General features: G+C 35.3%; 1 protein-coding gene across 2 annotated transcripts in view; it reads left to right on the top strand.

Moving 5' to 3' along the window:
* The window catches only part of LOC145676002 (uncharacterized), a 358,531-nt gene that overhangs the window by 262,553 nt on the left and 68,262 nt on the right, over positions 1 to 27,716 (top strand). For both annotated transcript variants that reach the window (XR_014129257.1, XM_081746840.1), the window contains exons 4-5: positions 3,890 to 4,007; positions 6,688 to 6,848. Coding sequence is in view for 1 of the 2 variants with exons in the window: in XM_081746840.1 (XP_081602966.1) it covers positions 3,890 to 4,007; positions 6,688 to 6,848 (279 nt within the window). In the remaining variant the exon portion in view is untranslated. The remainder of the gene's footprint in view (positions 1 to 3,889; positions 4,008 to 6,687; positions 6,849 to 27,716) is intronic.

Raw genomic sequence — 27,716 nt, 5'->3', positions numbered from 1 at the left:
CTGGAGTCTGGATATTCAGATAATGCAGGAGATCTTCTTTAGTCATAAAATAAACAGTTGAACACGGAAACGTACTGTGGCCAGATAGATGCTCCCCGTTCCATAGGGTTATAGGTGAGCAGTAATCGATCTTGGGTGATCCCACTTTTCATTAACTACTTCTTGCTAAATGTGTAGGGTCCTTTCCGCCTTAGGTAGCCACCTATAGGTTGTCTATATGGACAAGTCGGCCGTGGCAGTGCGAGAATACCTTGGGTGATATGCATAAAGATGAGTAAGTACTAGTGAGTACAATCTTACCTCTCGAACGAAATTAATCTAGAAGTGGATTCTTACTCATGATTTGTATGCATAAAAAGAAGGAATAGCGAATGAGATTGTTCTCACTGACAGGCAGTTCCATCTCAAGTGAGTTTGGCTGTGATAACGTTTCATATAGAAATGACGTAAGAATGTTTATTGCAGTGAGTGAAAACATGTCAGTAAAATTAGTCAGTAGCGTTATTTATCCAGCACAAAAGCAAGAGTTTTGTTTTCTGCTGCAGTAGATGGATTAAACTACGTCTACTTTCGTTTGAATATTCCAGCAGTAGAAAACAGTGACGACTAACTTTTTAGTCTACCACTATACGGCTGCAACTCTGTTTCAATTTTGAGGAGCCAGTTTATATTGGATAACATTAAAAAGGGAAACCTTTTGCATTTGTGATGGGGAGATAAAACGGAAGTGCTCACTCATACAACAGTATTAGGAGTTTCCAAGAATTTAAAAAAAAAAGTTAAAGAACGGGAGTCAAAGTTTTAAAATAAGCAGAAAAAATAAGTAGCTTTAAAATTATGAGGGATAGAAAAATGATCAAGCGCAGTCTTGTTCCTCATAAAATGTTACTCGTACATCTAATGACGGAGAATACTAGAGCGCACATATTAAAAGTGGACGGGGCACCAGTGACCCTAATATGGTGTCCATTATAAATTGTCTGTAGCAATCTTATCTTGCTATGGAGAATTGGGAATCTCTGCTTCAAGTGGGCGAAACCTCTTTATTATAACTCGTTTTCTCGTCAAGCATCCGTTGTATGCAATTTATTCTGGAGTGTCTGAATTTTGATATGGAGTCATGAGCCATGGTGCTATTCTAAAGTGTGAGTCATCAAGAATAAGTGCATTAGAAGTGTTGTTGATAAGCAAACTACACACGGCTAACTTTTTCCATACACGGGCGTTATGTATATTTCCCTACTGTTGCACGTCGCTTGAATATTGATGCTTAGACTTCCTTTCCTATTAATATATTCATCCGCCCCCCCTTTTTTTTAATAAGAATGTGTGTGCAGTCCAGTACCCCTATAACGTTGAGAAACGTACATTTTTCACGCCATACAGCTTTCGCATCCTGAAGCGCTGTAGCAGTTGAAGGGAATTTTATCCATTGTTCAGCTCTTCCTTTAATTTTTACAACAACCTTGAGATTAATATTAAAATGTTGAGCAAAGAGTAAGATCTCACTTTTATGTATATCACCCTTGTCTATCGACAAGGTATTTTCACACTAATCCACTCTTTTTATTTCCATGATGTTTTTATTCCTTTTTCTTGTATATTTGTGTCAACAAAGCTCCAGAGGAGAACTAAAACCTAGAAAGTGGAAGATATTTTCAGGTGGACATCTTGCATAGTCTCAAATAATTTTTTAATTTTTTTATATTTCAGCGCGATCATCGGTCACATACGGAAAGGAGATTTATGTTGTTAAAACAAAGACGATCGATTGCCCACTAAATGCCACCATAAGGAAAACTTTAGTTCATCCAAAATACACCGTAATTACTTATCACTGGAGTAAAAAGAGAGGTAATTTCAATAACTATTAATATCATTGGGAGTGGGATAGATTGTACAATATCGTTAGCATTTAAAGAAAAAAAATGTATATTTCATACCAATCAAAAGATCTCACTAAACTGAATGTGAAATATGTGTGAGTGTTCATATGTAACTTTCAAGAAAAATGAATTACTTTTAAAGCAAAAGTTGTACGATGACCGTGATCTATTTAGGTGAAATAGTTCTAAATTGCTTATCAAGTTTTTCATTACGATACTAGCAAGACAGTATTCAGTATGAATAATGAGATATAATCCAAAATTGTGATAAACTTTGAAAGTTTAATTTTTCTTCAGTTGCAATAGTGTTGTCCAAAGATCTATATCAATCGATATATCACATAGAGCTGAAGAAAACATCATCACTGAAGGTACAATGCCATGCGTGATCTTTAGAGACAAACCAATTTGTCTTGCGTTCCAGCTTTTTCGTTTTTACTTTGTCACCAGATCATGCACGAAGGCTAGGAGAGATAGTGATGATGGGATGCATGAAAAGTGGAATAACGAAAGTGAAAAGAAACGGGACGCGTATGTCTTTTCCTCTACAAATCCCACTTGGCGGGAACTGGAATCGAACCAGAGGCACCGATTCCGAGGCACACTCTATTACTGAGGCACCGCAGACCCCCCCTCTTCGTTAGTTTATTCTATTGTAATAGATATTTATGCACCGTATATACAAATTTATAGTACTAAGTAACAGATTGTATCTACTCTTGTTTGTCTTCTAACAGTGACGCACAATCTACCTGTAATTAATGGTATAAGAAAGTTAAAACTGAAAATGACTGTATATGAAGTTAAAATAAAATGTAGCACGGTTCAAGTTAATGAGGCTCATTACAGCGTCCCTTTTGTATCTGAAAATAACTTTCCTCTGTTTTGCAAAGAATGGTAAGAAGAAAAATTGTAATGTTCTGTCCGGGGAACCACTTATTAGAAAGATTATTTCGAGTATTATTTTTTATTTATCTCTGCAATAGACGAGGCAAACAGAGACGGGACTCAGATAATGTATATTATGGAGTGCGGTGGCTCAATGGTAGAGTGCTTACCTCTGGTGAATGGAGTCTCTGTTTCGATCACATCTTGCGGCAGTTAAACTATGTAGAGGACAAACACCGTGTGCATAGGTTTTCTCGTGGTTCTCTCGTTTCTTCCCATTTTCTTCATTTCACTGTTTCATTCATTATGACCATCACCGTTTCCCTCAGCCTCGGTGCGTAAACGTGGAAAGTTAAACTACAGTAGAAATATCATTTCAGATGAAATGTAGTAAAGCGGAAATTGTGGCCGATTGTTCTGAAAATTACTTTCTTTTAGTAAGAAATAACAGTTATTGCAAATAAAGCAATCGGAATTACTCTGTAAGAATTCAGTTATTTGTATATCAGGAAAGAGGAAGAAACTACGTCTGATTATTTCTTATTTAACAATTCTAGACAACCAAAAACAGCAGAAGTAATAATACTTAGGCACATTAAAAGGTAATTGTCATTTCTAGATAACAGCGTTTACAACCTTGTATGTTATTACCTTATGAATACTTTGAATCAATAAAAATACAACGAATGAAAAATTACACCTAGACTAAATCGAACCCGAGCTGTAGCTTACCTTAATGGTACGCCAAGTTCTACTCCATCAAAGCTTTTCTCTGATCAATCACTCATCGCACTCTTGAATCTATATATTCAGTTGTCAGGCCATTACTATAGTCTTTACTGTTTTGTCAACCTAATATCTACGTTAATTGTCTCCTATGACAGTTGCATTAAAGATGGATTGTAATCCGTAACTATAAAAGGTGGTCCATCTCTAATACATATATACATACACTTGCATCAGTCGAGAGAGACAAGAGCTATAAACAACTTGAGATAACAATCTGATCTAAAAAGAAACTAAATATTTTCTAGGTTCTCCTATTGTCTCGAAATATTCTTTTTGTTTGTTTTTTTCTGAATTCATAACAAGCGTTTTTGTTTTCTAATTTGTAGGTGTCCATGAGGTTAAAACAAGACTTTGCTGCGAAAGAGCTACGCACATTACATTTATGCAGGACAGCATGCTCATACGAACCAGGCAGCTATATTGAAACAACAGATTCACCTGCAGGTAAAAGACTAAATACAAAGATTAGTGTTAGAAGGGGTGGATAATGTCAAAGACATTCGCATTCGAAGAAATCGTTTCAGGACGAAGCCTTTACCTGAAAATTCTCAGGCGCTTCTTAAATATATAACATCATCGTACTCAAGCTCCTCTCAAATATATAACATCATACAGTGTACTCATTTACATTCCACCTAGAAAAGACTAAAATTGACCAAAATGTTTCACAAAACTAAATTCATTCTTGATGCGAAATAATGATTAATGACAAGTTGTTTTCCGTCCATTTGAAGAAGATGAGATCGAATACGCTAATACTTTTTTTTTTTTTTTTTTTTTTTTTTTTGTGGCATCAAAGTGACATATACATTTGTGACATATATATTTAATGAACAGGTATGGAGAAATTTTGCATTATGGACGCCACCTACAAAATGACCAAATGTTCCTTGCCTTGTTTCCTTATAGTTAGAATTAATGTTGGTTTTTCGGTGTGCATCAGCAATCTCTAATCTTATTAAAAGTGCCTGTTCATAGATATTGGTTAAATGTGTGCTCGTAAATATTCATACCTTAAGGGAACACTTCTTTCGGTATTTGTGTGTATATACAGGGTGGCCCATTTTAATCTTTCCAGGAAAATATCTTGAAAACTTTTCAATATAAATGAACCAAACAAAAACTCAAGTAGAAAATGACCCCCAGAGCCACCCTTCATGAGGGCCCAGGATCCAACTTAATTTTAAAAGGAAACATGAGGCGAGTGATACCTCGTTCGATAGATCTTTAAAAAGTACAAAGCGTTGGGGCAAAAAATTTTCATATCGGTCACCGTATTCAAAATGGCGGCCAAGACATTGTGCCTATATTAAATAAAACGTCCAGTACCATTAGTGACAAAACGGTTGGAAATAAATGAATAGAATAAAAAGTGAAACAGGAAAATGGTATAGGGTACGTCGAATGATGATGTTGTGGTGACCCCCAGGACCGCCTTTCGTGGGGGCCTAGGGCTCAACTTTGAAATTTTAAATGTTTAGTGTTTAGGCCTTTCTTAGTGTGAGTGCTCATTCGTTGTTCATGATGGAGTAGCATACTTAAAAAATCGTGTCTTTTAAGATTTGTTCTTTCTGGAGAAAGGGAAAAGGGCGGCAAATGGTGCCATTGCATGGGGCGGCAAATTTCCTAGGGCCGGCCCTGATCCCAACTCCGATTTCAGTTTAAACGAGTCACCTGAACACATTACTTTTTGTTTGGATTGGTCCAATAATGCATTCCTCTCTGTCATGTGATCCATAACTACAACCAACACGAGTTCTTGCATAGAAGGAAGGGATGAACTTCTTTGTAGACATCTTATTGTAAAAACAAAAGCTAGAAAAAATAACAAAAATGTCGATGCTGGCAACTTAAAAATTATTTATAAATAAGAAATTAAATCTTCGATGTGCAAAGCTATTCGTCAATTACTGTGTATAAAAATGGATTTATTAAAGGTATATTAGGATCCACTTTCCAGTGACGGAATGTCTTAATCACTGAAAAAACCAGAGACAGTGTTTTCATAGCTAAGAACCCAGAGGTGGTATGGCATACCACCGCATACCGTCTCATTTCGACTATTCTCTTATAACAATTCTGTGAGTGATTGTTATTACTTCCATGTTACACTGTAACAAGGAAGTATTGTATTACGGTCAAATGCCTAATGAAAATCCAGATATGACCAGATTTGGGTGAAGACCTACTATTTCCGTATTGATGTCTGTGTGTCCGTATGTACGTAGTTCAGAGAATATTTCGTCAACGATGAATCACGCAAAAGATTACATATACACACGGGGCCCTGCACGACTTTTTACTTGATTCAGTATTCGTGAAGTGTCTGATATTTAACATGCAATACCTTGCAAACGGAACAAGCTATTGTAAAATACACTACACCAATGAATTCCCGAGAAAATTGTACATGAATTTGATGTATTACTTGCACCTATTCCCATTTGAAAAATCGAAACTTAAATCCAGTATGGTGAATCCAAGATGGCGGCCAAGATTGGGTAACATGTGTCAGAGAAGCAGTACTTGATCCAATTTGTTTTTCATATGCCCACATTCATGTTCAGTTACATCTAAAGAAAGAAAAGCAATTTTGCGTCCGATCGTTATAGTAGTGTAATTTCTTATATATGAAGACCCACAAATATGCAATTTACCGATATGGGCCGCTGAAATTAGTACAATAGACATTGGGAAGCGAAGAACTTTGCATTTGAATCAATTTTATATGAATCTCGAGGGGACACTTCGCGAATGTATCTTTTTGTAAGATATACAAGTTTAGCTAACGTCTGCAAAGTCACTTACTGGCACGCAGTGCTTAACAAAAATGACCGCTATTTCCAAACTGGCAGGGATTGAAATTTGTTGTTGCCAATGTATCTGGTAATATTATATAAACAAATTATAATGATGAGGCAACCCTCATTGATGCCAAGCAACTTCATAAGGATTGACCCATTTTTAAAGCATTTATTCTGGTACTTGAAACCTTGCGTACACGAATTGAATCTTTTCGTACATGTTAAGAACTACTCAACATATAGAACAGAGCTGCATGTTAGTGATTATTTTTGACCAAACAAATCTCTTGATGCTTTGTATACATTTCTTCTGTTAACAGGTTGCCATTTCGCTGAACATACTGGGCAAGGATTTTGGTTTCATAACACACAGGAAGGTGCAAGGACTGAGGAAGCAAAGACAAGCGAGTGGCATAATGCAAAGGCGCCAAATGTCGAGGGGCGAGTACTATTCGAAGTCACAAGACTTACAGTACTTCAAGTAAGTGCTTATTAGATGTTCGGGGAGCTTTTACTCTGAAAATTCCAACTAAAAAAACGAAAATTGCGGCGTGGATACCCGCTATTTTGAAAATAAAAGGACGCCATTTTGAAGTTTTACGTTGGTATGCCGCCAAAATCTGTACAGGAAATTTAGTGTGTGTCGTGCTTGTACCCTGAAAATTTAAACTTAGAAGACGGAAAGTGGCGCCCTGTTGTATGTGTGGTATAGGCAGACGAACGAACAAATGTAGGTCGAATCACCCCAGGATCCTCAGTAACATTCGCCAAATATGAACACCAAATGTATTAATTTAAAAGAAATCTGTAACTCATGTTTTATAAAATAACATAAATGTTCAAATAAAATTAAATATTTTCTAGCGTAAAATAAATTGTTTTATTGTTCAAGTTCGCTTCCGATACTTTGTGCGTTCAATTACGGGAATTTCCCGAGCACTTATTGCAAGACCGTTCTCCCAAAAAATTAATTTAAAAAATTAACAAATATACAGGGTGTTTCAAAACATCACCAACAACAACGTATGGGAGGTGATTCTTGACACCAAGATAAGACCAAAAGTATAGATCAACCTAGGTGCACAAATGCTTCCTTTCGGAGTTATAAGGTGCTGAAAACATGAAAAAATGAATTTTAAAGGTCCGTAGCTCCACAAATATGGAACCTACCAAAGTCAGGTTAAGACTTAGAAACTAATATATGCGCTATCCAAAAATACATGTTTCTGAATCCTGCGGTACTTCCGCAACAATTTTTGTAGATATATTGCATGTAACATGTAATAACATGTAAACTGCAACTTTAAAAAATCGTTAGATACACTGCAGAGTGACGCTCTCCGCTCCCCTGTCCGACCGCGCTTACCTAGAAACTGATGTAAACATAACAGCAACGTCATCCTCCAAAAACGGCACTAATATCCTGGTCAGGTAGTACCTGTGGGACAAAAATATTCTCATTTAGCATACACTATCACACTTTCATCGCTGTATTACTTCAAATAATGATTAACACTTACTATTTAGATATTTGATTAATATATTTTAATTTTTTTTTATCATCACAATCACATTTTAATAACAAAAAATATATTTTTCCGAATGTAATAATTAAGCCCTTATTTGTTATTGACGAACAGAACGCGGACGCTGGCAGTACCGATAATTACGTACGAAGTACGAACGTAACGCGATAAAACTTCAAGTGCCTCTTATTCATTGGTAGTAGGAAACTAGTGCACTTTTTGTTCAAATCATTTCACTCTTCACACATTCTGGTTTCACCATCCATTTTGATTAACGAAGATTAATATATTCCGTTCTTCTACTCATTTTCATTGACAATTGGAACTTCCGTGATAGTTTATTAATAAAAACTTTCTTGTAGGCCATTATTTACATCGATTAAAGCACTTTTCGATATATTTATGTAGAGTCAGAGAAGGTTGAGTATAATCACTAATTTACCATTTTGAGTAGGTCTACTTGTAAATTTTGTCTGTCTTACGTAGCGTCAAGAACCCCACTGCATAACATATTTTTGGTTAGTGATAGGACTTGCTACATGTGAGTGTTACTATTGCACATCAAAATCTTCCTACTCGCCCCGCAAGCGTTGCTTCCTTCACAGACAGTGGGTGCGTAGGGATACATTTCTTAACAAAAAGATACTTCCTGTAAAGCATTTAGTTTTTAAGCAGTTGCTCCTTTCATAGGAACTAATAGATTGATTCTTGCGTTGTTAACAGTATAATAATTACACTTGCACAAACATTAAAAGGAATAATAACTATTAATTAGCAAATATGCAAATTATAAAATAAAGTTCGCTGCTTCGTACTTTAGCTTGTACAGAAGTGGGGGAAGAGCCACATTACGCTGAATTCCTTCCCTAATCTGGCTATACGAAGAGGGATGTGGGCGACAAACACACACACACATATAATCACTTGTGAGAGAGGAATTTCGCAGTTCTGGTCTTCGAAGAATTATTTCGCCAAGCACTGATTCCAAGAAATCCTCCTGTCTGTACGAGGGTTGTTTACAGAGCATATAACTATAACGTTTGTCTGATGAAACATTTTTCGGAGGAAGAATTGGTAAGTTTTTAACAGTTCTCACGATATTAAGTGTCAACTTATCAGCAACAATTTTCGTAGTCTATAACGATATCTCTATGCTCTAAATATGTTAAATCTTTAATGCATTTACCATTTTACATATTTCTGTGATCACTCTTTTATTACAATTAATACATCAGGGTTTCCACTCGTCCTAGAAATCCTGAAAAACCTGGAAATGTCCTTGAAAATGCATTTCTGTCCTTGAAATTTACAGAAATACTGAATGTCAGAATTTTCATAATTATAATGAAGACTTTAGTTGATTACTATTTTTGTTTGCTATTCCTGTTTTTGTTTTGAATAAAAATTTGTCATAATCCTGCATGTGTGGGTGGTTGGGGGCTTTCTTTCTTCCAACAGGATGGTTGGCGGGAGAACTTCTCTCATCTTCATCCATCCAGTAGTCTTTCAACCCAGTCTTGGATGCTGTCTTCACTAGCACTATTCTCTAGAAACTGCGCTTTGTACCAGTATAATCCTCCATAGTCAGTCTATTTTCGCAACAGTAGTTACTCTTCAGTAAAATTTCATATGAATGCTATTTGTGAGAACGTCATACCTAAGTGAAAATCAATTCCTTGTCACCAAAGAAACTTTAAGTTTTCCTGAGTTAGTTAACTTCTTTCTGGAGAAAATAAGGACTGTTGAAAGAGAAAGTCAAGTGCAGAGTAAGAGGAAAGAGATAAGTGAAAGTGTACAGCAGCTGCAGAGAAAGAAAAGGGAATTGATGGAAACTGAAGCTTTGGAGATTGAAGCAAACCAGCAGAATCCGCTTTCCTTTATTGACAGAGTCTAATGCTATCCATAGAGCAGCTTCGCTAAAGAAGAAAGAAATTATATCTATAGATTAGGAAATCATATAACTCTACACTCAGTTGAAATCTTGTTATATATATATATATATATATATATATATATATATTTTTTTTTCTAATATCTGTCACACTGTCACGCAATGAAGATGCCATGTACGGGAAGTAGATCTCAGTTTGTAAATTTGTTCAGTGCATAATTAAAATGTCATGTAGAAAGATTGAACATTTACATGTTGGATGTGGATGGATCGGGTGGATATAAGGGGAGTTCGGAGAAAAAAATAGCACATTACGCTCCGCTTTGTGTATTTAATTATTGTGTATTAATGTTGTACTTGCATAAGCTACTGTAATATTTCACGGTTGTGGATTTTGAACCTACGCTTGTAATCCTGATATACCTTCTTGTGTCGAAGTCCTGGAAAATTGGTGATTTGTCCTGGAAATGACCTGGAAACTTTTACCGGACTGCTTCTAAAGCAGTACGAGCTAAATCAGGGTTTCTACTGGTCAGGGAAGTCAGGGAAAATGGTGCAGGTCAGGGAAATTCAGGGAAAAGACAGGGAATCAGGGAAAGTCAGAGAAATTTTAAAAAAAATTTCTAACATTAATTGTACACCAATTTCAGCTTAGCCAACCATTAATGATCACAGTATGGAACGTTACTCATTGTTATGGGTGGTAAGTGCAATGCACGTATGAGCAATTGATTATTATTTGTCTCTATGGAATAAATGTTCTCATATATAAATATTCACCGTTATTTATTCCTTGTTTATATGTGAACGTCATCCGACACCTGTCATGAAAGTCAGGAAATTTCCTGCCAAAGGTCAGGGAAGTAGATTTCTCCAGATCAGTAGGAATCCTGTAAATATATGTGGGTATCTTTATCAGAAGTACAGCTCTTAACTGTGTGTTCCTTTGTTGTATACGTAACATGTAGCGTATTGTGAATCCACAAAAATAAATGAGTTTTCCCTATATTTAACTGGAAGATGTTGAAAACCGTATTGTTGGTTGTGAAGAGAGATGGGACACATATGTTTGCAGGTAGCTGATATTTGACAAAATCATTCCAAATGCAATAGGCAATATTAATATTAACATACGTTTCTAGAGAGATTTCGCTTCGCACTTGAAACATGCAATTTCCAGTATTATAAATATGAATCGACTTAGTCATGCTTTGCATTCATATATCGCGTATGTACAGTTCGATGCAAAAAAAACTTAGTAAAACTGAGCGTGTAAGTTCGTTGTGAAACTACGCCTAACAAGCTAGGCAACCGACCTAACGTCTTTGTGGCACTAATCACATCAGCATAAACCTTGGCTTCCTTCCCTTGCACATTTCGTTTGGAGCAAGAAATGCATAGACCGCATGTCTACAAAACGCATATATCACACAAGATGGAGTGATAGAATAGAATGAAGTTGTTCTCATTTCTCATCTCACATCCTTAGCTTTAATTAGAGAGAAAGAGGTGGTCATAAAAACAAAATAAAGATGAAAAGTATAAAAGAAAATAAAATGAGCTTATATATTGACAAATGGCACATGTACTTCAAAGGGGACTGCGACAAATTTTGTTATGAACTGTATGTAATAAGTGGGACAATCAGCAAAATACAAAGACATAATTACACGTACCAAATGTTACATTACACATATTTATTTAAACAAATAAAAATGCTCGGAGAAAGCTGAAAATTTCTTAAAAATCTCAAACATAACTGAAAGAAGAGTTTACTTCTGCTCTATTGTTTTTCCTCGTAGTATCCACCTATATGAAATATGAGAGAGAGGGAGAACATCTTAGAGATTCACACGTATACAACATCGGAAACAGCCAAATAGAAAAAAGTAGTTCTCGGATGGGATTCAAACCCAGAACCATAACACTAAAAACCACACATACTACCGATGTAGCTATTCTAACACTGAAAACCAGCTGCTACATCATTACCGCTGAAAAATTGAATGGAATCTGCAGAAAACTAGGTCTTACATGCCCATGACAGACTCCCATATACCCTATGTCTAATTGTTACTTAAAAAAAGATCCTATATACATGCATAGAGAAGTAAAGAAGGGAAAATGAAATGAGCTGTTAGTTAAATCAGGGTTGGCTGGTTTAAACCAGCTGGTAAACAAACAAACAAACAAAATACTTTAAATCATGTGAACTTCATGGTGACGTTTCCATATACACTATCGGTCACGAAAGTCATGAAAAAGTCACAAAATCAGAAAATGGTCATAAAAGTCAAGGAACAGTCACGAAATTTAGCTTTAGGTCACGATTTTTTTCATCTGTACAAATATAAATATAGACTGGAAAATTTTGTTTTATAAAACGTCAAAATTCACCACCAAAAATTGTCTATGGTCGGTTTTAGACGTTACCAAATCGCAAACAAAACACGCTTCTATCGCATGCATGAAAATTCGGCTTAATTCGCACCCAAATTTGCTCTTAAAAATGTTACTAAATTTTATGGTTTGGGAAAGAAAAGGTTGCGAAAAAGTCATGAAATTTCATTTTGGAATTTTAGTAGACACTCTTATATATAAAACCATCTGCATTAGTTTTATCTCCTTTTTACCTTTTAATCAAAACCTCAAAGTGTTCAATTTTCGGTCGAAGCACAACCCTTCTTTCAAGCGTAAACAAAGTAGCGGTTCGGATGTCTTTTTAAGCTAAAGTTTTCTTCTTGATAACCTCGCTATTAATAAGGACGTTAAGCTTAAACAGACGAAACCAAACCAAATTGTATGTTTTTGCTTGCCTGAATGTCTGTTGCTTTATAAAGAAGCCAAGATCAATACATTGATAGAAATTGACTAAATTTATCGACTGCCTACGTAGCTTCCAACATTAGCTTGCATTGGACTTTGTTTTAATTTTATTGAATGATATCTAAATACTAAATTTGTAATTTAATACCTCAGTTTCAGCGTACTGATTATGATACGTTGACCATAAAATTTTACATGCAAAACAAGAACGGGATTTTCTCCATTATTGCTTTGCATTTAAAGTAATAACAGAATTTTCCCAATGGCTAAGACGGGAGTTTCCCGATTTATATATAATTCAGTATAATGGTTTCACTTGTACAACTGATTATCTTTTTGTCCTTCTGAAATGACTCTTGAATTTTATATTAACAAGTATGTAAAGATCGGTACAACGTATTTCTATCAGGAGTCCTTCGTGAGTAAGTCGGTAGACTCATCGCATGTGTGGCTAATTAGTCCCGGTTTTGTCTCCAAGTGCAGGACGATTTCTCTCGGATGTAAGTCGAGATACGGTTTGGATTCCGCTTTAACCTTGTGTGACCCCTTCCAGCATAACCGCGTTGTTACATAAAAACACCAAGGCGATACAAACTTATTTCTGCCTATGTGCAATATAAAGACATAGAGCAAATTATTTAAAAAAGAAACTGGTTTAAACAAAGAAACAAAAACGGGTTTAAACCAAAAAAATGGATTATATATATATATATATATATATATATATATATATATAAGTGATTCCATTTCAAATAGTCCAGGATGGTCCACACGACTGTCTCAGATTTAGTTCATTTTTTTAAAATAAGAAACTACATACAAAATTCTTAGACCCGTATTTTTTCTTTTTGCTGAAAAAAAAAATTTCTTCGATATACAGCCTTCCAAAATGGCTGCTTTCTTATCGGATTGCTCGAAAAACTGAAAAACATGTCAAATTAAAAGTTTTATTGTACAGAAACGAGTGTACTTAGTAACATAATCGCAATAGCAAGAGGAATACAAAGTTGTATGTTTCGGTGGAGGGCCAAAATTCGTATATTGGTCCAATAGGAATCGCGCAATTCCCTCGCAATGTTGCCAACTTTGGTGAAATTTTTGCTAAGTTCAAACATTTTTTTCTGTCCTCACGAGCAATATCAACCATTTGCTTCTAACGTCGAAGTCTACTCCATAAGGTCTCTTGAAAATATAAAGGACTTACGTTTCTGATTATTACATCCTACGTTATAGTATGATGAAAAGCTGAAAATTTCATTAAGACGCCATGTTTGGACGTCATTTTCTCAAAAAACCCACCTTTTAAAAATCTGATGTTTTTTTTTACATCTATTGGAGAAGTAGCTAAGTATTTAATATCCGTTAACCGTTCATGCGGCTACAGCCCCTAACATTTGCAATTAATTATTGAAATTTCGATTTTTGTACTTGAAATGTAAATATTTCCTAAGAGCATTTGTGTCCTATACACAAGGTGAATTGAAAGGGAGTATGAAAATTTTGAGAGATGAATCCTGACATCAAATCCAGTAGAAAGGTTCCTGTAAACATGAGTCGAATTCCGCTTCGTTTTCGACTTACAGGGTTTCCAATTCGGGACAAAATTGGCTCTCGACAATGGAAAATAAAATATATATTTCGCGTTAAATCAGAAACTCTGTGTTAAAGTTAAGATGAAGTTCAGAAAGTTGATTTGTATCAATATGATAATTTTTACGTGCGTTGCAATTCGGTTGATAATGATGCCAACTTGGTAGAATTTTTACTTGTTTCCAAATGACATTACGTGTTTTTTTATTTGATATTTGGTATTCATTAATGATTGTAAACATCACATGAAGCAAAATTTTCCCCACATCACCAGTTTTCGAAAACTTACATGTGTTTCATTAAACGGTTTTATCTGGTGTGTTATTGATAGTTTGCAACATTGAGTGTGAATTTTACTTGATGTTTACCATCATTAGTAAAACCAAAATGTCGAATAAAAACTACGTCTTTGTAAGTTGTAATAATAATAATAATAATAATAATAATAATAATAATAATAATAATAATAATAATAATAATAATAATAATAATAAAATTATTATTATTATTATTCCAGAACCTCTCGTAACTCCACGAAACAGTTCATTACGTGATTCGGTGTCGTGAACATCGTTCTAGTGTTTTTTGGAACCATGAAAATTGTTTTCACTGGTAACATAACATTGTAGTGCACTAGTTACAGTGTTTGTGAATAACAATAGAGAAGTCCTGTTACAGTAAGGACCGTATTAAATGTGTTGATTATGCTAAAAGGCATAAGAGGATTGTTTACAGAAAGAATTCTCGCCAAAAATTTTATCTTGCGGTAAAATATATGGATTGCGTACAGCGTGTCTGCCCAAACGTACTATTAGGGGAGGATGATTATTTGTGTCCTGTGCACAAGGTGGTTTGAAAGGCAGTATGAAAAAAAATTGGGAAGTGAATCCTTCACCGTAGTCTAGGTTTTACCGATAACGGCCGTTTTAATGGTGACATATTCATATTTAGTATGTTAACTGTCTAGTTAAGCGTTTCCAAATCTACATTCAGAGGAACAAATTCTTCATCTTGCTGGTGCATATTTACACTTTCTTCTGTGGCCACCAATATCTCACATTCATGTTGTTCACGGTAAATATTCAAAGCACCTTTTACACAAATAATCATCCTCTTCTAATACTACGTTTTGGCAGACGCGCTGTACATACATTTTACCGCAAGATAAAATTTTTGTCAGGAATTCTTTCTGTACACAATCCTCTTATGCCTTATAGAATAATGAACACACTTAATACGGTCCTTACTGTAATAGGACTTTTCCATTGTTATTCACACAAACACTGTAACTAGTGCACTACAATGTTATGTTACCAGTAAAAACAATTTTCATGGTTCCAGGGAACACTAGGTCGATGTTCACGACAAGGAATCACGTAATGAACTGTTTCGTGATTGCAGCAGAACTTCTTGAATAAGTTCGAATTTGATGCGTAGAGTTACGAGAGGTTCTGCAATAATAAAAAAGAAATCTTCTGTTATTATTATTATTATTATTATTATTATTATTATTATTATTATTATTATTATGAAAACTGACAGACGTAGTTTTTATTCGCCATTTTCGTTTTACTAATGATGGTAAACATCCAGTGAAAGTCACACTCTATGTTGCAAACTATCAATAACACACCAGATAAAACCGTTTAATGAAACACACGTAAATTTTCGAAAACTTGTGACGTGGGAAAAAATTTGCTTCATGTGATGTTTACAATCATTAATGAATACCAAATATCAAATAAAAACCACGTAGTGTCACATGGAAACAAGTAAAAATTCTACCAAGTTGGCATCATTATCAACCGAATTGCAACGCACGTAAAAAATATCATATTGATACAAATCAACTTTCTGAACTTCATCTTAACTTTAACACACAGTTTCTGATTTAACGCAAAATATATATTTTATTTTCCATTGTCGCGAGCCAATTTTGTCCCGAGTTGGAAACCCTGTAAGTCGAAAATGAAGCGGAATTCGACTCATGTTTATAGGAACCTTTCTACTGAATTTGATGTCGGATTTATCTCTCAAAATTTTCATACTCCCTTTCAATTCGCCTTGTGTATAGGACACAAATGCTCATAGGGAATATTTACATTTCAAGTACAAAAATCGAAATTTCAATAATTAATTGCAAATGTTAGGGGCTGTAGCCGCATGAACGGTTAACGGATATTAAATACTTAGCTACTTCTCCAATAGATGTAAAAAAAAACATCAGATTTTTAAAAGGTGGGTTTTTTGAGAAAATAGCGTCCAAACATGGCGTCTTAATGAAATTTTCAGCTTTTCATCATACTATAACGTAGGATGTAATAATCAGAAACGTAAGTCCTTTATATTTTGAAGATACCTTATAGAGTAGATTTCGATGCTAGAAGCAAATGGTTGATATTGCTCGTGAGGGCAGAAAAAAATGTTTGAACTTAGCAAAAATTTCACCGAAGTTGGCAACATTGCAAGTGAATTGCGCGATTCCTATTGGACCAGTAGACGAATTTTGGCCTTCCACCGAAACATACAACTTTGTGTTCTTCCTGCTATTGCGATTATGTTACTAAGTACACTCGTTTCTCTACAATAGAACTTTTAATTTGATATGTTTTTCAGTTTTTCGAGCAATCCGAGAGGAGGGCAGCCATTTTGGAAGGCTGTATATCGAAGAAAATTTTTTTTTCAGCAAAAAGAAAAAATACGGGTCTAATAATATTGCATGTAGATCCGATATAAAAAAAATAAATGAAATCTGAGACTATGATGGGGACCAATTGTGGTTTGCCTGGACGATTTGAAATGGATTCGGATATATATAAATTTAAAAGAAAGAACATGGTTTTTGCCAACCATGGTTAAAATGTTGTTGATGTCATCTAATTACTCATCATCTTACCTGTCTTACTCTGTCTCTAACGATATAAATCGAGGAAGAAGAAGAAAAAGTAAAGTTGAGAACAGTGAAGATCAAACAGAAAAGTTCGGGAAAATGAATGTCAAAGGGAGAGAGAAAAAAAATCGAGGGAAAAGAGGAATGGATTTAACTGACACCCGAAAAGAAGGTTCACAACTGTACTATACATTTAATGTATTGAATACTCTATTCGTTCTAAATGGCTTATTAAGCGACAAATATTAATTTGTATAAATGTATCAAATGCCCAGGTGTCTTGTTTTCTCACCGTCTTAGTAATAGTGAAAAATGTGTTTATGCGAAATAATAAAATAGAGATACTGATAAATCTCTTTTTCTTTCATTTCATGTGTTTATATTATGGCTCTGATGAAACTGCAGCATTTCTCACAAGTTTTGCCACAACAGCCATGTAGTTTTGATAGGAAGCAAAATAAGAAACTGATCAGCAAAATACATGAATCGATATGAAATCTTAGTCGTGCTAACTGTTAGTTAACGGAAACTTATTGTAAAATTAGACGAAAAAGGACAGTCGCTGTACAGTATGAGAAAGATTCACAAAGATATGAAGTGTATCGAAGAGAAAATTATACATGTTTTAAATGAGGATACAAGTATATAGATCATGTAGAGTCTCAGTATGCATAATCACTCAAAGTGTCAACCTAAGGCTGCAGCATTTGTATTAGGGGTATTAGAACGCATGTTTTTATAACTTTCCTTTATAGTCAAGTGCGTTGAGCGGGGCAATTGACGTAGCAGTGTAAGGCGGCAGTTCAAACCCCAGTAGCAGAACTTGTTTGGTAATATAAGGAAAATTAAAAAAAAAAAAAAAAAAAAAAAAAAAAATGTGATGCGCTAAAAACAGTCACATGAACTGTCAGCTTTCAAACAGTTTACATACGAGGAAGACGTTATTGGAAACGCTAGCACCATCAGGTTGGGAAAATATATTTGAGTTCAGTGTCAACATGATAGCACACGATGAAAACGGGAAATCATGGGATTCAGCCTAATATCACACGTTATATTCCTGTTTTATATGTATAACTTTTCCTTTAAAAGTAGCTAGCGTAATTCATAATTTACGGTTTTGTTGGATCAAACAACTCGAACAGTCATTTAGAAAATGTATTTTGCTTGAAACCAAATTAAATCGCAGTCCTAACAATTTGTGCTAATCCATTTTTCTATTTTATTCGTTACCAATGGTTACTTTATATATATGACGAGTAATAGTTATAAATTAGATATGAGAATTATCTACAAATGCAATTTAATATTTGAAAATTATTGCATATTGTAGTAAAACTTTTCATAATACGAAATTTTACAAGTATTCTGTGTCCACAATATTTTAAGTCTAAGCTTAACAACACAATAGGTAAATCTAGCAAATTCTAAAACTTTTACACTGATGAAAGCAGGAAAACAAAATGAAAAACAAACAAATGGAAAATATTTGAATAAACATAAAATGGTAACATTAAATAAAACATAATGGAATAAATATATTCTTACAGTAAGAATACTTCTTCTAGTTCTCTACCTTTGGGTATTGTACCCTGTATTGAGGCGACATTGCCTCTTAGAACTGCCATACTTATCCTTTGTATGAGGAAGGTGCTTGCTCTGTCATCGCCAGATAACTGCGTGATCCGTCTGCCTATTTCTTTTATAAAGTTAATACCTTCACTGCCCCATGCACCACTGGATTCAATAGCAATAGTTAAAAATTATATTTCTCCGCAAGATTACTGTATTTTTTCCTTTTTTCCGTTTCATTTCGGCTGGCTATATTTCCCGTCTGAATCGAAGAAAAGGGGAGATTGGAAGGAGCGAACGTATCTGAACATGTAAAGTCCCAAATTAGCGCTTTACCTCTCTTCCACAGTAACAGAGTCATCCCATCTGGTCTTTTTCCATCTGTTTTGCTACACCCAATGGGTTCTCTTATTGCAGGTATGCTGGCTGAGATTAGTGCTTTCATTATAATGTCAACATTTGGGTACCGAGAATGTTTACCTGCGCTTTTGGAACATGAAAGGCCATGTAAACCTTTTTTTTTTTATTTACTTCGCTCTTACATGCTTGACATTTGTGGTCTTCACATATATCTACCCCTAGACGTAACGCAATGGCTATTCGGAAGCATTCATTACTTAGGTGAAGGCCGAGCGTGGGCGAAGGCAGGGCTTTGAGCCAAGCACCTGCTTCTAAGGAGGAAGCAGAGATTAATCTGGCTTTGTCTTCTAAGTTGTCTGCCGACTGGAGTAAAAAGGAGAGGTGTGATTTAATGATAGGCATATCCCATGTGATTTATTTTGATCTGGAGTTGATTTCGGGTAATTCTAAGCCCACTAATATTGACCAAGTTGTAAAGCAATCCTCAATCTCAGTAATTCCGTGAGAAATTATATCGTGTTTGAGAAGCGATTCGATTAGGCATTTGGAACCATAGAATGATGCCAAGAAGGCGGGAATAGCCATATCTAAGGCTCGTCGGATGCCTAATCCTACAAAACTGATCGGAAGAGAAGCCTGTACCCATGCATTATGAGGAAGAAAACAATTAATGATTGATTCCAATCAAGATTTAATGGACTTATCGTAACGTTCAAGTAGATCTTCTCTCCAAGATGGTGAACATCGTAGAAAATATAGCAACCTTGGCATGGTAAAAGAAGTTCTTAATAAATAGAAAGCTGAGTATGCCGACAATAATGAGTATCGTTGGAAATAATTTTCCAGCTTGGCAGTCTTCCCAATTAATAAAGCTTTTCTTGCTTCAGAAGAATGGGCAGAACCCCCCCCCCCCCAAAAAAAAAAAAAAAGAAGGCGTCTTTAATTGATTGCCTGGAGGCGCCTCATTAAACATGGTGAAAAATATATTTGTCTGTTCTGGAGGTGTTTCTAGGAAGCTAATCTCACATTTGGAGTAGTTTAGTTGGAGGCCTATTAAAGATGCCTTTGTATCGATATCATATAATGTATTTAGTATGGTATTCGGGTCTCTAGCTATAGTGCCATCGTCTAAGTACCATATACTTAGATCTGTATTTATAATGTTGACGATTGGTGTGTAGCGTTAAGGCAAATAATGGACATAAAGGGTCTCCTTGCTGAACTCCTCTTCGGGATAAGATAATGTCTGTGCCGTATAATAATTAACTGACTTGAGCATAACTCTGGAGCACGTAAGGATAAATGGATGGAGAACTGTCCTTAACGGCAGTGAGCATTGCATTCCGGTCTATTTCGTTAAAAGCATTTTTAAAATCAATCTTTAGGAAGGCTTTAGGCTTTTGATGAGGGTGGCAGTAATACATACGTGCAGCATGTGCTGCAACTTAAGCCCCATGTTGAGTGCTACTCCTAGTTGGTGTGGAGAAAGGCGTTGAAGTAACTGACTTTTAATTCTCCCACATATTATTTTAGAAGAAAGTCTTCACCATATGTTTCCTATGGCAATTGCTCTAATTCCTCCACATTTCTTTTTCAATGCAATAAGAGAAGCTCCAAAGAAGATTGGCCTTATTTCTACGGGTACGTCTCCTGACAAAATCATAGAGAGAAACTCGCAAGTGATCTTGGTAAGGCAATCTTTAGAGTCATGAATATTGTAAAGAACTAAGTTCTTGAGAACTGAAGGGCACATGCTGTCTATTCCTCCAGCTGAACCAGAAGTGAAGGATTTAAGCGCTTTTAGAAACTCGCTGGACAAAACTTTATTAACTGTAATATGATCTGCTAAATTGGGTGCAGTAAATGTATAAGAATGCGGAGAGTGTTTTTCTTTTAAGGATCTTAAAATAGCAGGATCTGATGGAGCGAAAGAGTCCTCAGAAATGAGAAGTCTGACAGCACCATGTATGTCGCCATCAGCGAGTTTATTTACGATATGTTTAATGAATATGTCGTTAGGTGATTTGTTAAGACTTCTGTTGTGTCTGTCTTTGTTCGTCGTAAACTTGTTTGAGTTCGTTCTATCGACGTGAGAGCTATCTGACCAGAGTTGAACTCTTGTGTTTCACCCATGTAGTGAGATTAGAGGTTTTTTCGGATTGGGTGGGCATACAAAGAGTAATGTACGGGAATATTAAGAGTTCGGTCCAATCTTCAATATTATTTGAGGTTACAATCTTCTGGAGAATTTCAATAAGAGCTTCAGCCACTGCATGTCTTGCTCCTCGGGAACTCGACGAGGAATGAACACTGATGATTTTAGGCTTCTCAAACTGTCAATAAGTTTTGTACTTACTATCCTCAAGAGGAACGTTATCATTTGAATTCAAGTCTTCCTTGTTTGAAATACTACTAGTTGAAGAATGTCTCACATTAAACTCAGATGTTCTCTTTTTGTTACGGCATTTGCTGTTGTGAATCGTCAACCCTCTTGAGTTGGTGAAGTATTTATTACATTTGGAGAAGAGGACATCTCTGGAATTAAAACTAGTTCCATTAGTGTGCAAGATATATGTTTAGATTGATTTATCATTGTACCTTTATTGATGGGATATTTAAACTTAGGCTTGAATGAGAATGTTATTGTTGAAAAATTCGAAACTTTAACTCTTTTTTAACAAACAATAACTGACATTTATTTTGTACTGCGAAACAAAATACGAAAACAACACAAAATGAGCAAAATCTACTGCGCTCACTCAATCACTCACACAGGACAAGGCACTGCACAAGGAAGACAACTCCCATTGCACGAAAATGCAATGAATGATAAAAGATAGATGACACCAAACTCATTTTCAGTAACGACCAGTGTCCACAAATCACGAAATGACCTCGGAGTCATCGGAGCATACCAGAAAGCCAAATCCAAACACACTTTCCACCAACAAACCACACTTTCACACTGGAAACGAACCAAATTGACAGAGCGGTTCAAAAGCACGTCTATACTCTTTAACAATAACCTGTATATTCTGTCAATATTTGAAATATATTGAACGTAGTTATGGAACTGATTATTACACACCTCGATCTTGCAACAGGAAAAATTTGATTAGCCATTGAAGTGTGACTTTCGTGTTAATAGTATATTTATTAGCGATATAAGGTGGTGGTTATAGTTGTACAATAAATATTACAGTTTTGGAACCAGATGAAGCTGATGGGTAAAGTGTACCTAAGGTACACTGTAAGAAAGTACCCAAAAATTTCTCCTTTACGACGTCCGTGTGACATTTGTATCTGGTTGCAAAGTAATCAGAGAACTTGATATTAAACTGTCGATTACATCTTTATATTACATTTTCATATCAAATTTTAGTCATTCTCATCGATTGTTCTGTTTCTTTGTAGTAAAATGCTTAGACCTCGGTAAAGCCACATGACCAGGTTTGTAAATAATAATAATAATAATAATAATAAACTAGGTGATGAAACTAGCGACTTTCGAAGATCTTATGAAAATCCATTAGATAATGGTAGTAGATGTTGATGTCGGATTTGCAACTTGGACAATTTTAAGGTCAGATAAGATAATTGAACTTGATATTCTAGTGTTTATGTCGGAGAGAACATTTGTAAGTCCCCGTTGAAATACAGATCATCTGTGGTACAGTATATCCTCCAAATTTAATCTTAGACAAGAAACTTGGATAGGAACAAGTAAACTTGACATTAGAAGTGCTAGTAAGAAAACATCACTGGTCTGGTTTTGATGATAGTAAAGTAAAGCGACTTCAGAATGACATGCGTATCCAAGAAATAGTTTCGACAAGAATGAGTTTTGATTTGACTGGCGATTGTTTGTGTTAAGGTTGTCTGTCTTCGGTGATATTAGCATTACCAACAACTTTTTGTTGCTCATTAGTAAGATTCTGGTATTACCACATAGAAACATGTCGGTTCAGCGAAGCTTCACTCTGAATAAGGAAAACCTTGTGGACAATTGACACGAAGGTTCTGTAATTTTACAGACGTAATGCATGACGATATCACATTCTACGGAGCTATTTAGTAATTCCCTATTTCGAAACACCTAATTAATGGAGCGGGAAATGCAAATACCTAGTAGAAAGAGGCTCTGCAAGCCAAGAATGTAATAACTGAAGCTGAGAAAAATCATTTGGAAGAGAGGGAAAAACTTGCAGCCAGAGGCGGCTTTAAGATTTTTAATTTTGGTTAGGTCCGCTCCCTCGCTTATGGATACATATATACATTTGATTGATTAATGACAGTAGGAAATTACTTTTACAGTAGTGTTAATGCTATTTGTTAAATAATTATCTACCACTAATATAAATAGTGGAAAATGTATTTACTCTTTGTTATATCTTTTAGAGTTTATTTATTTTTCAAAATTTTTGGGTAGGCCCGTGCCTACCCGGCCTACCCGCTAAAGCCGCCACTGCTTGCATCCCTCGAAGACCCGAAGGTATACTGTGTTCACTATCCTCTTATACAGTTTCAGAAACTCAAAGGCATGGTCCCTTTCCCCCAAAAACCGCAAAACAGCACTCAAATAACGTCAGCGGACAACTCTCCTGCTGGCAAAACCGATCCATCAATGCTTGTACGACGTTGCCTTATGTCTTTTCAAATTGTCAAGAAAGGGATGGTCAATGACTATTTTTCCTTCTTCCTTTTTTCCTTTTTTTCTGTCATATTTTTTAAAATAATTCACAACACACTTTTCTTTTACTTTCCCGTAACTCAGATAAACATTTTCGTGGAAACTAGAGCAATGTAACACAATAAGCATAAACGTCTCCCTTGAACACTGATTAAATACTATAGCAATAGAATATAAGCGTTATATAAATAGTAAGTATTGACTGTAGCAAAACCTAAAGAACGTACTGTAATAGACGCACTCTCCAATTTTGATAAACACTCAAGCCTATTGTATAACACAGTTCGAATACTATTACCAATATAATAATAAATACGTCTGATATAGTAGTGTTCACGAGTCGACACGAGAAATAGGGTTTTCTTATCTAAATTTTGAAAGTCACATCTCGTCTCTCTTTTCGAAGAATTTTTTTTTCTCTAGTTTCGATTATCGAAAAAGATGTCCTCGTCTCGTTTCATTTTGTAAATTCACATACAAAATTTATGACCTGATTTTTTTAGATTTTCAAACTATGCTATGCATAAGTGTCGGAAGTCTTAAAGAACGGGTTTGTCCGTCCGTTCGTCTGTCGTCAGTTATCACAGCCAAAACAAAAGGAGATATCGAGATGCAGATTTTGCAATCGATTCATCACCCCAAAACAGGTCCTGTCTTCTTCATTAACCCTCTATTCAAACCAGAAGTAATTAAAAATAATCATTTCGGGTTTCAATATTTATCGCCATAGAACAAAAATAGTAATAGACAGCGAGGAACATTTTTCTGCAATCGATTCATGGGCTCAGGAGTATTATATATCTATATAATCACAACCTGCAACACTATATCGACACCGGAAGTAGTTCAATCTATAGTACTTCTGGTTTCAGTACTGATTTTCATAGAGCAAGAACTGGAAAAGATATTCAGAAGCACTTCTTTTGCAATCTATTCAGCGTCCCAAGAATAGTTCTACAGTATACCCTTCCTTAATCCTGTATTCAAACTGGAAATGATCCAAATTAACGATTTTTGGTTTCAACATTTCGCCACTGAACAAAAACAGTAAGGAATAGCGAGAAATGTTTTATATATATATGGAGTCAGGAACAGGTTCTTTCTTTGATATTATTCCTCCATTACATCCAGTAGTTGTAGATGTAGCCGACTACTTCGAAGTTTTAAGTATTGTATTCGGATGGTTTGGAAATATTACATAGTTTCAACTGTGAAACAATATTCACTTGTCTTAATTTCATCTAGAAGTTACCAAAATCCTTAAGCGTAACGAGAGGTTCATGAAGGGAATGAAAAAAAAAGCAAAAAAAAAAAAAAAAAAAAACACTCAAACCATATTTATCATTGGAGTATAGGCGTAAGACTTGCGTATCTTTATAAAAATGATAAATGTTCTACACTGTTTTCGTACAATCATTCTATCAACTTATGATTTTATGTTATGATTCATGTATCAATAAAACAGAGTTTGAGAGCCTGGGATAAACTAGAGTTGCCCGCCAGACTCGTGGAACTTATCGATTCGTCTCGATTCTAGTCTCGAAAATGAGACGAGAATGGTCATTTTTCTAATCTCGTCTCGAATTTAAAAGATATTTCTCATCTCGGGAACAACACTAGTCTAATACTATGTATCCTAACAATAAATTACGCTTAATTAGCCGTGTAGGGAAGACGTAGAATTAAAGCAACACTAGGAAAAGCTCTAGGAACTAGTGAAACATATAAATTAAAAAAAATCCAGTAGCATTTGACTGAAATATAAATTAGAAATGAACATCTGCGTGATTTCATGTTATTGTGTTTTTGTTATAATTATGAAGGTTTATTTCCTGGTCTGTACAATTCCAATTGCTTGTTTGTTAAAGTCATTATGGATTCATTGGTTAATAAAAGAATCATATGTGCTCATTTAAAACCTACTTAGGGAATCTGTAGGACAAACGTAATACTTAAATATGGATAATAATTATTATTATCAATTGCTAACTATTTCTCTACAGTATATATTAGCAGTTTTGCAACCGTTTCCTCGTATACAAAATTCTTAGGTATTATGTTTTAATGTAGTTTTTTAGTTTTTTGTTTAGTAGTTTAGTTTTTCTTTTAAATAAAGACCTCTAGAAATAACACAAAAGGGAAAATGTGGCAACAACAGATCTGTCACCCTCACTGACTTTCCTTCGACCAGCCATAAATAAGCCCCCATACTGAGTTTGGTGACATCCTACACCACCCGCGGTGTGTCGGCATCGGACAGCAACTGTATACCAGGATAGCGGACATACTATAAAGAAAGAAAAAATCTTGCGAAATCGACAAAAGAAATTGAGCAAGTTGAAGAAGAATGAAGATTTGGAGAAAACACTCCAGTAATATTGTAGAAGATCGTAAGCAGAATGCATAAGTAATTTCTAATCTTACGAGGATAACTAGGAAACTTTTGAGATACAGCCAAACGGGATATTCCAGGAATAAAATTTTACTGGGAATAAATGGATCTGAGAATTCCGGAAATTTTACGTTCTTTTACGGGGAAGGAAACAAAAATCACCAGTTAGGAACAGGGTTTTTCGTTCATAAACGTATATTACCAGCAATTAAACGGGTTGAATTTGTCACTGACAGACTTTCTTTTATTACTCTTAAGGGACGGTGGTGTAATATTATTGTTTTAAATGTACATGCCCCAACTGAAGATAAGGATGACTATATAAAAGACAGTTTTTACGAAGAAGTGGAACGGATATTTGACCAACTCCCGCGATACCATATGAAAATTCTATTAGGGGATTTCAATGCGAAGGTAGGACGAGAGGATATTTTCAAACCGATTATAGGGAACGAAAGTCTGCATAAGGAAAGTAATGACAACGGTGTTAGACTCGTAAATTTTGCAACATCCAAAAACCTAATCGTGAAGAGTACAAAATTCCCACATCGCGACATTCATAAATACACTTGGACATCACCAGACGGGAAAACACATAATCAAATTGATCACGTTTTAGTAGATAGAAGAAGGCAATCTAGCATAATTGATGTCCGGTCCTTTAGAGGGGCTGATTGTGACACCGACCGCTGTGGTAGCAGCGATAATACGAGAGAGGTTATCCTTGAATAAATATAATATTCATTGTCCGAAAACGGAGAGATTCAATTTAAAGAAATTAGAAGAGAGCCAGATAAGAGAGAAATACCAGATTGAAGTTTCGAATAGATTCTCGGCTTTAGAAGCTTCGGAGTGCACTAGTGTTGAGGATACCTGGATTGAAATTAGAGATAGCATTAAAATTTCAGCAAAAGAAAAATTGGGACCCGCGGAAATACGTAGGAACAAACCATGGTTCGACCAGGAATGCATAAAACTAGCAGAGAAGAGAAAACAAGCAAAATTACGCTGGCTACAAAATCCGAATGAAATAACTACACAAAATTTCGCAGATATCAGGCGGGAAACTTCCAAAACTTTTAGAACAAAGAAACGCGAATTTCTGAAAGCTAAAATTAAAGAACTTGAAGATAATAGTAAAAATAAAAACATCCGGGACACGTATAAGGGAATCAACGAATTTAAGAAAGGCTATCAACCTCGTGCTTATATATTAAAGAAATCTGACGGTACAGTTCTCACTGACACGGATAGCATCTTAAATAGATGGAAAGATTTCTTTGATGATTTATTTAACACGCAACCGAAAACTAGTGTGCGTGGAGAAAAGGAGATACAAACCGCAGAACCGTGTATTCCAGAACCCTTGCGCCGCCACTGCACTGTATCCGATTGTACATTAATAGAATGTATGACTAAAAATAATGGACATTCTCTTTCACCCGACTTCGATCTGACGTTTTGTTCTTGAGTTATGGCTGCTTTTATATTTTTCTGACAATTTTACGGCTGATCAAGCCGCCGAAAGGAGGCATTTTAACACACAGGTTGGTGTATACTTTTTGTTTTATCTCGGTATCAGAAATTATATCCCGACGTTTGTTACATTAAT

The sequence above is a fragment of the Thermobia domestica genome, chromosome 18, assembly GCF_964235325.1.
Source record: "Thermobia domestica chromosome 18, izTheDome1.hap1.1, whole genome shotgun sequence".
NCBI lineage: Eukaryota > Metazoa > Arthropoda > Insecta > Zygentoma > Lepismatidae > Thermobia > Thermobia domestica.
The sequence above is the reverse complement of the archived record's forward strand: the minus strand, read 5'-3'. Positions and strand labels throughout refer to the sequence as shown.